The following is a 14,451-nucleotide window of genomic DNA, read 5'->3' on the forward strand; positions in this document are numbered from 1 at the left end:
TTTGAATATTTTCCACTCTGAAAGCTGGGAATTAGTGTGCTGAAACACTCCTGTTTCATAATCCTTCATATCACAGTCACAAACTTCGTGATAATAGATGCCTCTCATCCCTGCAAGAAAGAAAAATCACAAATGAGATATTAATGTCTCAATTGTTTCTCCTAGAGAGCAATGAGAATAAATCAAGGATAAACAGAGACTGGAGCTTCAAAAGAAAAAAGATCTCAACAAAGTGATGAAATTCTGCAAGATTTAAATGTGTACATGAACAAACTATGTGGGCTGTTATGCACAATTTTGTAAAAAAATTTTTTTTCAAATATTTACTCTTTTTGAATGCCAACAACTGTCTCCTTTGTTTTTATTTAAAATTTAAGGGATTTTAGGAGAAATGTTTCGGAATTAAAACATAACTAAGAACTTCTCATCCATTTAAATGCAACATATGCTCAGATACACATTGTATGCATGTGAACAGATTATTATGGTTTCAAAAATGAAATAAAATGTGATCAATCTACACTAACGGCACACTTTGTTAACATCCAGCTTGTCATAGACTGTCTTTATATAGAAAGCCATTGTCCTTTCTGCAACAATTTCATAATTACTCATACTCACCCAGTTTCTAAAAGATAATGCATCATGAGAATTGTTACAGGCACACCTGCTTGTGGTTTGCATAATAATCAATCCCTCCCTGCAGGAGCTACACGCAGACAAAGGCTAACATTTATTTTGATGACCTTTAACCTAATGCATTTTCTGTACGCTTAGTTTTGGAGCAGTACTGCCCCTTTAAAATGATTAAATAAAGTGATTGAACGAAACATAAATATATTTAACTTATTTTAATTGAATACTCGCTGTAAATATGATGTGTGTGGCATGCTTAATGTGCTCTTTTAGCTTATTAATGAGGTTTTTCCACATCAGTCATTTCTGGTAATCACATACGGCTCTTACATTGTGATTAGTGTAATCAAAGCTGATTTTTTTTTTTTTATCATAAAGAACTCAATCTCTATCTAATCATTCAAATGTCTCAAGTACACCTCTTTGGTGCATCTTTTTGTTTTCAGTCTTTATTCTTGTTCTCTAAAGACAACTCCTGTTGAGGCCGTCATTGAGTCAGCATCTATTTCTGGTCTAGTCTCAGGTGTTCCTGCTAATCAAATCACACTTATTCATTATCTTCATCCTTTCAGGCATTCGACTATTATCTTCCTGCTATTTATTTTCTCCCACCCTGTTGCTCTCACCCTCAGTTTTTAGATTCAACCTATTTATCTTTTTAATTCTAAAACACTGTGTTCCTCTCGAGGCAATCGTAGCTGCTGCACTGCTGTATCTTCTGATGAGGCCTTATATTGCTTTTTCTCTTAAAAAGACAAACGTCAAAGGAGATTAGAACTTGAGGATTAGTTTAAAAGATGATGTTACGACAAGGGATAAAATATAAGGAGGATAACAGACACAAATAAGACGAGCCACGCTAAACCATTTCGCAGACTACTATTAATCTTGCATTAAATGTGTATATCATCTGCTAGTAAGCCACACGTTTAGTCAATATGATGCGTTATGACACTGCACACCCACACATAAATCAGTGCGATATAACCTCAGGTCAGATGTAGTGATACGCACGACCACAGAATTGTTCAGGAAGTTATCAAGGCTGCATCATCTCTGAAGTGTTAGCTGGCAAACTCTACTTTCTCTCTCACATGTAAGGAGTACAGTGGTGCTGAAGTCTGTAATTAGCCGGGTACAAAAGCATGGCATCTGTGATGTGAGCTGGCTGGCGGAGGAGAGAGGCTACGTTGCTTCGTAGGAGGTACTGCGTGTGTTTGTTTACGCTGTGGCGGGGGCGTGTTAGCCTGTGTTACGCCACTCACCTGTCACAAAAACAACGAGGAGCAATCTGGTTTTAAAATCTGGAGAACGCCCACCCAAAACTCTATCCTTTCTTTCTTGCAGAGTCTCCGTTTTCCCGTCTGTCACTCCGTCGTGGCCACACCACACTCAGAAGTCCATCTTCTGTTCTTTTTATAACTTAATGCATGGCTATATTCAATTTATGCTTTTTAAAAAACAAGAGGACCCCAAAAATAAACAGGAGCTCCCCCACACTACTTCCCCTAACTTTATCAGCGATCTCTATGAAAGGATTTCTTTATCAACTCAAAAGGAAAAATATTTATTTTCAATCCTATCCAAGTCAAACTTTAGGGCTTCTGACGCACTTTACACGTGCATCTTTTTTCACCTTTTATATCACAAAACAATGCATGTGAAGTCTGACTTCAAAACAATGACTTCAACGTGATCCCGTTCTACCTGCAGTTGCTAAGCAACATCCACCTCCGACCTCTCACTCAGTCTCATTGGACAATCTTGGAAACACAGCTGTCAGCTCATTGGCTCAGAAGAAGTTAATAAACTTTAGTCACAGCCTTCCCCTTTCAGGGGGAAAAGCTCAGTGTACAATTTTTGTGAATGAGAGAGAGGGAGGAACAGAAGCAGGCTGAAATACAGGTGTCACAGCTCATGTTTTCTTGATGCATGCTTGAGCTAACTGTTAAAAAATAAAGCAGACAATAAAAGCATGCTGCAATCTGTCAGTTATGAGACTGATATCAAAGGTGAAGAAAAGATGTTTCCAGTATTATAGCTGACACTGTGTTTCACCTTGGAGAGACGCTTAAGGGACACTAAAGGAGGGAGGTGGGTATCCGGTTGCATGTTCAACATCAGTCTTTTGTGATGTTTGGCTGTGGGAGTATTAAAACAGAAACCAAGGGGATATTACTAAGTATCTCATTACTGTTTTGTCTGCAATTCAACAATAGTCCCACCAGTGATCAATATTAGCTGGTTAACAGTTGTTAACAAACCACTGGTGTGATTCTGACGTTTACCCTCTTTAAAAAGATGCCAAAATAAGATTAGATAAACTTATTTGTATTTTAATTTATTATACGGCTTAAAATCTCTCAAAAACAAGACATACTTAATATTAACTAAATCAATTGTAAAAATGGAAAAATGGGCAGGAGTTAGTTTACAAGAAAAAAAAGAAGAGTTATATAGGTCTGCATGCTACATTGTTTTCAGTTATGTTGCAGGATACAAGTAGGCTACAGCACATTTCAGATGTTTACTGCATGTAAAAATGAACTACAGGGTATAACAGACAAAATATTAAAACAGTCCCGCGAGGGATTTTTTTCAAGGAGGATGATATGTAAATTCATATTAACCGAATCAATAAACGACCACAGTTTTAACATTTATTTGTATTTATGCTCATGGACACAAATATAGTCTTGATAATTCATGACCTGTAATATTAGTTTTTTTCCCGATCACCAACAAAACCCTCGTCAAAATCACACAGCGCAGACTATATGGCCTTTATAAACTCTTATACAAAAACAGAAAGCCCTATTCCTGCTAACATCTACTTACCTATCTGAAGATGAACTTCATCCTCCAAATGTATATGGCCCTGTCCATCAGAGACTGGTTTTAATAGGCTTCATTAATATGTATTTTATCGACATTTTCACAAAGGTTTCTCAGTACTTATCTTAAGCAGGTTTGAGACCACAAATGTGATGCTAAAAGGTGATTGGCTTGATTATTAACTTTGACAATAATTGCTTAAAGATGTAGTCGGCAAATTCATTAAGCCGCCATGTGCTTTTATCGGTCGGAAACAAACAACGTCATGCATTTGAATCTGATCCAATCTGATTGGTTAGTTTAACGAGAGGGGCCAGTCGCCTGTAATCTGTAAAACTGTAATCTATAAAAAATAATATATATATATATATAGAAAGAGAGAGAGATAATTAAAGCACTAGATGGCACAAAAACATGGCGTAGCACTTACCAAAACATCCGCTTTTCAAGACTCACATGTATATTTTTCCTGATCCTTGACGCGATCGCGCGCAAATATGATTGTGTTTACTTGATCTAATATTTTATGTTTTTTTTTTTAAAGTTGTAGATTTAAGTAGCAAATGAGAATCGCTCAAATTAATGCATATATTTTGAGACAAAGGTCTTGATTTTCAGTTTTAAGATAATTATAGCAACAGTTTTTAAATAATGAAAGAATATATAAAAGCATGATTTGGGGGGGTAAAAAGCGCCCCTGCTGTTGGGGCTAAAGGCGCACAGTAATTAACATGATAATTAATAGATGACTGACTTTTCCATTTGTTGACATGACATGGTTAGATTCAGATGGTAAATATCACGTTGTTATAAATATCATATATATTATGTTTGTGTCCATATTAGAGATAATCACCATGTTTAGAATGAAACCATATTTAAAAACATGATATTAATCATATCATATAATAAAATATCATTTGTTGTTACTACTGTACATCTAGATTCAGATATGGGATCTCCTTCAGTGCTTTCAGAGTCTTAAAATGATTTTGTTTCTGTATTTTAAAATATATTTTTTTATATTAACATTTTAATGACAATATATTTATTGAACAAAAAATTATTATTTTATTTTTCAGAATAAGCAGAAAATAGTACAAACTTAGCTAAAGTGATTGTTTTGTACAAGTATTAACTTAGACATTATTTTAGCTGAAGTATTTGTATCAATACCGTGTGCATTTTGCCCCATGCTGGTGAGCCTTTTACCCGTGTGTGGGGTTAAAGGCCCCCGTTGCCACCTCATACATTTATAAGATTTCTAAACAAATAAACAACTTGAATGATTTATTTTCACACAAAATGTGTTGCTCCCTTAATCTTCAGTACAAACGTATATATTTTTTTCTGCAATTATACATTTTAGGGGCAGCGAATAGCACATTTTTTCCCCTTATATATAATACATGTATAATAATACAGCATTTAATTTGTAATCATTTCTTGGATAAATTTAGTCGCAATGTTAACATGAGATGAGTAAAACAATGAGACTGTAAAATTACATTGAAATGACATCAAATTTTTACTCCAAATATAAGTAGATATTTTAATTAAAATAACATTTTATAATGAGAATGGTACGTTATATTAGATACAAATACTGGGCAGTCTACAAACTTGAGATCACAGGACTGCTGAAAATAATGGATATAAATGTGATAATTGTGTTAAATACTTGGTAAAACTAAATTGTGGTACAGATTAATATTAAGGCATATTTCTAAACTCAGCTTGTCAGGCATGGGACATTTCAGTATGATTTTTTTTTTTCCCCTCTCAGGAGCTTTGAAAAGGTAAAGGTAACCATTTTTATTTCTATCTAATTTTTTTTAAGAGAATTGATTACAGAAAGTAGTTGAACACCTTTCTCACCCCAAATCCCGTTGGTAACACAACTGTCTGTATAGCATGACTTCATCTCTTGGTTCAGCAGAGTTGGAGGATGGTCTCCTCACATTTCAGGCCTGGCTTATTATCCATTGATAAAGAGCAGAGAAAACAGTAAAGATTTGGCAGAAAATTTAGACCAACTGCTTAATGTAAAGAAGTTTCATTCTTTATTAACAGACTGAGAGAGAGATTGAGAGTAGGAGAAGATCATGTGGTTTTGGCTGCGTGCTTGACATTGCTACACAGCTGTCAGGTGGTCCACCCATTACACCACTAGATTATTTTAAACAATGTCTTATGTGAAGAATTTCTAAATTGGATTATGTCACATCCAAAATGCATGAGAACAGTCCAGAGAGCAGTGAAGCGTAACTGTACTTACATTCCAGGTGTTGAGAAGAGTGATGCCAGGACTGTCAGTTTCAATACAATGACTTTCTCATATGTTTGGGTGCTGCTGGTGTCACTTATTAATGCTGTTATTCTGTAAGCCTATTAAGTTTCATTCTCATTTGCAGAGCAGCCAAGGGCGCACACAAAGTATGAGACAACTAAGCAAATACAATAAGCATAAAATATCTAAATTATGCTTAAAGAAAAAAAGATCCCCCATTTCTTCTCACATGTCAGAATAATCAGCCTTTCATAATTGAAAAGGTCTAAAACATAAATCGCACAAATGATGACTCAATGTGACACTATAGTAATACACAGTGAGCAAAGAGCCTAATAATATGCAATTAATTCTCCAATTATGTAAGCATGTTAAGATTACAAAGTTAAATATTATTACCTGTCCATTCAAAATTAGCCTGTACTGTAGAGCAGTTATCAAAGCAGTTATTGTTGTTATATTTTAATGTCTAATATAGTCGAAACAAACAACTAATATGAGATATTTGATGACAGTGTAATATTGTTCTAGCTCAATGGAGGGCCAAACAGGCAGAACTTTATGGATGTGCTGCTCTGGATGCCATGAGCCCAGTACATCTGCCTGTAGGCGTGTTACATAATTATCTGTTAATAATAGCCTCATTAACAGAATTGATTACAGTTAATTCCTTAGGCATGATGTTAGAACCAGCACAGCTATTCGCAGCGCAACCGATTGTCTTGCAAACCAAAAAGTACCATTCAAAAATAGAAAGATAAAGCTTAGCAGACAGTCGTGGTTTCATCACTCTTCCTTACAGCAAGGACTGACACAGCTAAACCAAAGCATTTGCACTGAATCCCGTTCTGGTGGATGACGATTACAAGCACTTCTATATGTATGTCATCGTATTGTTGGATATGTTAAAGAGTTTGAACTTTAAACAGGCCACACTCCTGACGGGAGGCTCAATTTTCTTTTGGTTCAGACAGATGGCATGCAGGAAATAGACCAAGATGAAGCTCAAGCCGCCAGTCTCCAGACTCCCCTTTTTCCTCTGTGGGCTGAACCCATAAGCTCTGAACACTCTAAAGAGACTACAAATCAGCAAGAAACAAGAAGACTGAACTGCATTGCAAGACAGTTGGAGATGAAGATGCATGACAAATTTGCAGAGAATGTGGTTAATTAGACTGAACTAATAGGTTTTGCTGTGTGGCTGCAATAAAAAAAAAAAAAAAAAAAAAAAAAAAAGTATCATCTGTCACATAAATATCATTATGTATTATAAATTTCAGTAATATTACTTATAAATGCCCCCACAAACAAAAAGTACCTTTAAAACTCTCTCAATGCAATTATCTGTATAGAGCTATTTTGTAATCAGAAGCCCAAACATTTTACTAGTTTATTAAGAATCTCTAAATATTATGCATTATTTGTGAACTGTCCAAGTTTGTGAATGTAAGAACAACAAATTATAAAAAAAATAATTTAATGCTCAGTTCAATAAAACACAAGGATATTGTGAAATGAGAAAAGATATTTCTCAACTGATATTTCTTTTTTTTCAATCATGAAATAGAAACTGCGGACCTGAAAGTAGCTCTCTAAATAGAGCGATTTTTAAAAAATTTTAAAAGGGGAAGGAAAAAAGTAAATCAGTGGCAATTATAAAACCAAGTTGTTTACAAGACCTGAACATCAATTAATACTTTGAGAGCTCCATATAAGCTGGACAAGCTTTCTACAGACGTACAGATTTTAAAACATTAATATAAAAAATCCAGTTTCCTAGAAATAATTAAGTCCAAATACCTGCTCCTGCAATAACAACAATAAAAAAAAAAACATCTTAAGAAAAACAAACATTTTTACATCTTTTCTACAACAACCCTGATGAAAGGGAAGTATGTGAGGCCAGTGAATGAGAGAACAACACCTTTAATAGCAATTGGATGCTCTCACATTCTCTTGATGACTTTTTTAAAGAGTGCAGCAGGCCTCATTGAGCTGAACTTGGGTTTACGCTGTTCAAGCTGATGGAGGTTTCCCTCAGACACACTCCGTACTACTCTACGGCTTGGCTCATTCTCCGATGATACTAGATGCAGTGGAAGAGAACAGAGAAAGAATAAAGATTATAAGGGAAAAAAAAAAAGTTTATTTAAAGAATCTGGAAAAAAAAAAAAGTACAACTGATTCCCTCAAAATATTTCTTGAGCAACCAATCAGTATTTTAGAATGATTTCCAAAGAAATATGTGACACTGAAAACTGGAATAATGGCTACTGAAAATTCAGTTTTTAATTAAATTTAGCACTTCCAAGAGGGAAATCGCACCATCAGTGCTTGGGCCCTAAATAGGCCATTTTAAATGGTAATAATTCCACAATATTATGGGATTTACTCCATTTTTGATTAAATATATGCAGCATTGGTGAGCATAAGAGATGTCTTTTTTTTTGTTGACTTTTAAAAATCTTACCACAAACTTTTGAATAATAGTTCAACAAAAAATGCCATGCCCAATTTTTAACGATTGGATTATTTTTAAACATTGGTGCCATATATTACCACGGACACTTAATTTAATAAAAGCTGTCGTGCCGAACAACACCTTATAAACATGGCAAAAATCACTAATGCACGGCCTCTAGTGGCTTATTACTTTATGAAACTGGGGTAAATTCAGCCTACTCGTGGCATTATATTACTAAGGAGAAAGAACGCGCATAAGCCACTGGGAGTGGGAGGAGGAGATTGTGTGCTTCTGGCTGTGCGCCTGACATTATTTCACAGCTGTCAGCCGGCCCGCCCATTACACTATTACAATACTTTACCAAACATAATGGATTATGTGAGGACTTCATAAATGGAATATAATAAGAGATGCTTATGTTCCACTTCCAAGATACAAATGGAAAGCCCATAGAGAGTAACTGTAATTTTTCTGCATTGAGAATAGCACACTAACCTCCAAAACGTCGGATTCGCAGCGGTTTAGACGCCTCGCAGGGATCTCTCTTTATGCGCTTGGGTGCCGCAGACGTGGCCTGAGAACTGTCTTCTTTCCCAGTGTTGGAACTAATACAAAGAGACACAAAGTGAGAAAACACCATGAGTGCAAAATGTCAACGAGCCATGATTTGAAACAGCTCCGGTGAACAGGTCCCACGATAAACACACACCAGCTGAACTTGCGCTTGACCTGAGCAGCTGAGGTCATGGCCATGTAGGATGGTTTGGATTTTCGCAGGTCTAACAGTGATGGGATCTCCAACCTAGAAACCAATTGGAAAGAACTTATTCACACCAGTCAAAACAGAACTACCTAGTTAAACTTATTCATCAATGCAAATTATACTGTTTTCACAGCTAATTGCACCTTTTAGCTGGCTCATTTCTGTTGTTAGCACGCAGTGCCCGAAGTGTTGTGTGGCCAGGCTGCTCAGGTGATAGGATGACTGTGGTATTACCACCTGATGGGTCCTCGTTGTGACCAATGTCGATAGTGGAGTTTGGATCAAAGCTGCTGGAGGTGCGCGGCTCCCCCTCAGGAGTGTACTGCAGCGGGAACATGCCCTCCTGTTTTAAGACCTCCTGAACGGCAGAGGGGTAATGGGACAGCACAGGATTGGGCCCATCCTCATCTGGGTTTGCAGGAGACACAGACAGCTTCCTCCTGATTGGTTTTTTAAGAGGACATTCAACATTTCCATCCTGAAGTTGAGGGCTACAGCCTAAAAGAGAAAAAGTTAATCAGCTTCATTGGAAGACATCACCAAATGGAAAAGACTTCTCATGAAGCTTTTACTGTTTTGATAAAAAATCTGGTATATATTGATCACTTCCCAGTCAAAGCTAAAATGTCAACAACATTATGATCAGAAATGTCAAATACGCATTAAAACAACATTTTAAATAGTACATTGTGTATATTTCAATCATTTTGTCATGTGTTTATGTCTTATCTTTTCTAGGCTTTATCAGCATTTTAATCCATCTTGTAGATGATCAGGTCGACCGGGGGACTAAGGTTCACTTAAAGTGTGAATTAAATGTCTTTTACAACTTGAAATGTACAGTCACAAAGAATTGTTCGTTACACAGAATCTGTACCAATATCATGGACCATAAGCATCACTTGGCAACTGAGTGCAGTGCATCCTATAAATGTTGTCACGTCTTTCACACATTCAGTCTGTTTTTCTTCATTAGTAAAATGCAATTTTATAGGAGTTGAATCATACAACAGAATAAGTAAAAATATTAATATGCAACAGCGCATAAATATAGCAAAACGCTCCTCTTTATAGTTATTTTTCTAGCTGACTGATGAGTTTATGGACACTGAGTGGTTATTCTGAGGTAAATGTATTACAATGCAATGTTTACAAGCTTTATACATTTCCTCAGTTTGAAACAATGAATGAGCTTTTACATAAAACATTTCAGTAAGTTGTACTTATTGCCTACCTTTTGATCATGTTCATTTCATACTATAGTAGTAAATCGAAATATATAATGGGTTCACTTGCTGCTTTAACTGAGGTGCTAAAGAGTATCCGGACGCATACACGGACCGTGTGGACGCGGGGTACTGGTGTTTATATTACCGAAAGTGTGCGCTTGTGGTCCGCATTAAAGAGCACCCAAACCGCATAATTTGAATTTCGTAGCATTTTAAAGCTGATACTTTGTTTATTAAAAAGTAAGACAGCACAAAGCTTTTTGCGATTACTGGATGGCAAGTGCGCTTCAAATAACAGGAAGTCCATGCATTAACAGAACACATAGACTAAGATCTTGATAAGAAGAAGCCATATTAGTAATGATTATAAATGAGAATTGTTGACGATATTGACAGTAGCTATCCACAGAGCTGACAGCTTTACCTGTTGAAGTTTGTTCAAGTTGTGCACGAAATAGACACGGCTTTTCTGCACTTGCACTTTGGGGCTGTTTACACCTGGTCACTTCATGCATTTTTTCCTGATCGGATAGCTATCTGATCCTGAAAAGACCAGGTGTAAATGCCGTCCGAAACGCATTCGAGACGGATATAAATCCAATCGCTCGAACCACTTCAGGAGGTGGTCTGGGCGAAACCGGACAAGTGTAAATGCATCTGGTTGTTGAAACCACATATGGTAATTTTACTCCTCCCATAATATTAAAATAATAGACGTGTGAGAGCGTTTTATAGGCTATATGGCATGTTATAGTCAGATATGACAGCGCAATGCAACAAGCATCACCGCGGATGAGTAGCGGAGTATTTCTTCAGCAAGCGACGCGCAAACTGAATGAACCTGAAAGTAAGTCGTTCTATTTGCATATGAAGCGGGAATTGAAGAACGGATTTATATCCGTTTTGCGAAGACACATTTATGTGGCCAAGTGTAAATGGGGAAACGTTTTAACAAATCCTATAGATATCCGATCAGAGAAAATGCATGAAGTGACCAGGTGTAAACAGGCCCTTTTAGGTCTCTCTCACTGCGTTCAGCAGACTGTGTGCGGCAGAGACGAGGCCTGTTTGAAACTCTTTTCCAGTAAAACTTTGATGCGCAGCGTCTTATGTAAGTTTAATACGTGAACATAAAAGATGTGAGCGCAAAACAATCGGGAAAAAAGTCCTTTCATGCAAATTATATATAGTCGCCAGTGGTCACTCGCAAATGAATATTTTTGGTCGCAAATGCGACCATTTTAGTCGCAGTTTGGAGCCCTGCTAGAGCACTTCATGCTTCCTTCTGCTGACAAGCCTTATGGAGATGCTGATTTCATTTTCCAGCAGAACTTGGCACCTGCCCACACTGTCAAAGGTACCAAAAACTGGTTCAATGACCATGGTGTTACTGTGCTTGATTGGCCAGCAAACTCGCCTGACCTGAACCCCATAGAGAATCTATGGGGTATTGTCAAGAGGAAAATGAGACACACCAGACCCAACAATGCAGATGACCTGAAGGCCGCTATCAAAGCAACCTGGGCTTCCATTACACCTGAGCAGTGCCACAGGCTGATTGCCTCCATGCCAGGCCGCATTGATGCAGTAATTCATGCAAAAGGAGGCCCAACCATGTATTGAGTGCATAGAAATCAACATATTTTTCAGAAGCCTGACATTTCTGTTTAAAATATCCTTTTTTTTTATTGATCTTATGTAATATTAAAATTTTCTGAGACACTGAATTTAGGGTTTTCATTATCTGTAAAACATAATCATCAAAATTTCAAGAAATAAAGGCTTGAAATATTTCACTCTATGTGTAATTAATCTATATAATATGGGTTTCACTTTCTGAAATGAGTGACAAAAAATATTGACCTTTTTCATGATATTCTAATTTTTTGAGATGTACCTATAATTGACTGTTTGCAAAGAGCTTGATTGACAGGTGATCTGACCAATCAGAATGCAGAGATTATGTGCCGCTGCTGCCATCCGCCATCTTGCCAGACAGCTACGGCCTGACTCCATAGAAATACATGTTAAAACTGGGTAAAAAAAGATTGACTGAATTGAAACTTTTTAATATAATTAACTATAAAAATATGTGGAGGGTTAAGCTGTGCTGTTGTTGGCTGCCACGGTAACGGCAATAAGCTAAGGCATTTCTTTAAAGTACTTGTTTTGCGTACCAGAAAACCTGTCATGTCCGGCGCTGTATGCATTGCTTGCAGCGCTAAAGTTAAATGCTGAGTGTTAAATAATAACAGAGGTGTAAAAAGTACTCAAACATGTTACTCAAGTGAAAGTCAAGATACTCAGTGAAAATTTTACTCAAATGAAAAGTACAAGTATCTGGCCAAAAACATACTTGAGTAAAAGTAAAAAAGTACTACTTTAAATTGTACTCAAATATTAAAAAAGTAGAAGTACTTTTTTTTTCTCTGACAGACATACAGAGGTTTGGTTAAAGGGAGAAAACGAACAACAAAATGCAATGGCACAGGTCAAACACACATCTAGTGCAGCAATAACAATTAAAATGCAGCACGGCGGATCACACACACAACAATTGCAGGGAAAGGGATTAAAAGGAAACTCCATCCTTTCCACCCTCATGCCCTCCCATATACATATATGATGCGTTTTATATAGCGCTTTGTGTATTGCTGTACACCCAAAGCGCTTTACAATCATGTGGGGGGTCTCTCCTCAACCACCACCAGTGTGCAGAATCCACCTGGATGATACGATGGCAGCCACAGTACAACAGTGCCAGTCCACTCACCACAAACACACGACTTTTATTTATCAGATGAACACAAACTACTTTACTTACTTTTAGTCATTTAGCAGACGCTTTTATCCAAAGCGCCTTACAAATAACAAAAAGTAAGTTAGTTTTACAAACTAAGATCTAAATCATCTAAACTAAATAATCTCTCTTCTTATAAGACAAGTATGGGACTTCCAAAAATTACACTTCAAAAACTACACAAAGTGAATATGACAGTAACTCATACAACCCCTGTTAATGAATCAATATTTTAAACTTGACCGTCGTGTTCACTTTGTATTGTTTCTGAAGTGGTCCTGTCCCCTTGCATTATACAGACTAAAAATCTTTGCTTGGGTTCATATAAAGAAAGAAAGTCATAAACATCTGGGACGACATGAGAATCTTAATTTTTGGGTGAACTATCACTTTTAATAACAATGTGATAAAGAGGTTAGAAACATATTCCAGACAGAATGCAAGAATGGGTTGAATTAATGAGGAGAGTCATAATTCAAACATACAACATTAACGTTTTGAAAGGCCACTTTTTTGTGTGTTGTCTACAACACTGTCTAAAATGATAATTTTATTTATATTAATTGATAATTTTCATTTTCATCGTTTATTTGGGGTATTTTTATTTGGGCTTTTTCTCAGCAAATATTGTTACATAATTATTAGGGACCAATTATATGAATTAATGAGCAAATCGTGTAATTATTAAGATTAAAAAAATATTCATTGAGTCTCAAAATTCCTACTCAATGCGTCACATAGACAAACTTATCCACTACCTGGTAAGAACATCCCAACATGAATTACAATTAAGTAAACATACAATGTTCATTTAAACACTTTTTTGTTTTAGATTTGTATCATTTATTAAAAAAAAAGTACAAGTAGTCTGTGTAAATTGTACTTGAATAAAGTAAAAATCCCCCAAAATAATACTTAAGTAAAGTAATCAAGTAAAATTACTTTATTATTCAGAGGTGTAAAATACTTGTTAAAACGTATGCTCTTATCATTCTGTGGAAAAAATCCCGTGAACTTCGCCCCAAATGGAAGCTTTATATACACGTGCACACTCATTTGTTTTCAATGCAGTTAACCTCGCGTCGCTTCATGTCATCTTCCCACTTATTAAACTATGACAGGTCCTTTACTGCAAAAAGACGGTCACTGTGACACTCTAAAGTGATGAAACTATGGCGTTATGTACTTTTTAAACCATTTTTATAGGTTTCACGTTATATTGTTGGCTCGGAAAATATGTAAATACGCATGCCCAGTATAGCTGAATCTGTCTTCTAGCCTTAACCACAAATCAGACAGGAGAGTAGATTAACTTCGGTGGACTTAAACTTGAAAAATTGTGTGTTCCGCGGTTGAAATAAAACACTTTCTGATGTTTTTTGTGCTTTAAGTAAATATGAAAAGACGATCGGTTCACGTGTTTGAACTAAGGAT

At 36.3% G+C, this 14,451-nt stretch overlaps 1 protein-coding gene across 1 annotated transcript in view; it reads right to left on the minus strand.

Moving 5' to 3' along the window:
* Window positions 1-5,514: 5,514 nt before the first annotated feature.
* Window positions 5,515-14,451, minus strand: part of LOC306842563 (kinesin-like protein KIF18A) — a 35,001-nt gene continuing 26,064 nt past the window's right edge. The window contains exons 16-19 of the mRNA XM_079373503.1: window positions 9,132-9,486; window positions 8,935-9,027; window positions 8,721-8,830; window positions 5,515-7,847 (exon numbers count right to left, since the gene is read on the minus strand). Coding sequence (XP_079229629.1) covers window positions 7,708-7,847; window positions 8,721-8,830; window positions 8,935-9,027; window positions 9,132-9,486 — 698 coding nt within the window. The 3' untranslated portion in view covers window positions 5,515-7,707. The remainder of the gene's footprint in view (window positions 7,848-8,720; window positions 8,831-8,934; window positions 9,028-9,131; window positions 9,487-14,451) is intronic.

Source organism: Barbus barbus (genome assembly GCF_936440315.1).
Source record: "Barbus barbus genome assembly, chromosome: 1".
Lineage (NCBI taxonomy): Eukaryota > Metazoa > Chordata > Actinopteri > Cypriniformes > Cyprinidae > Barbus > Barbus barbus.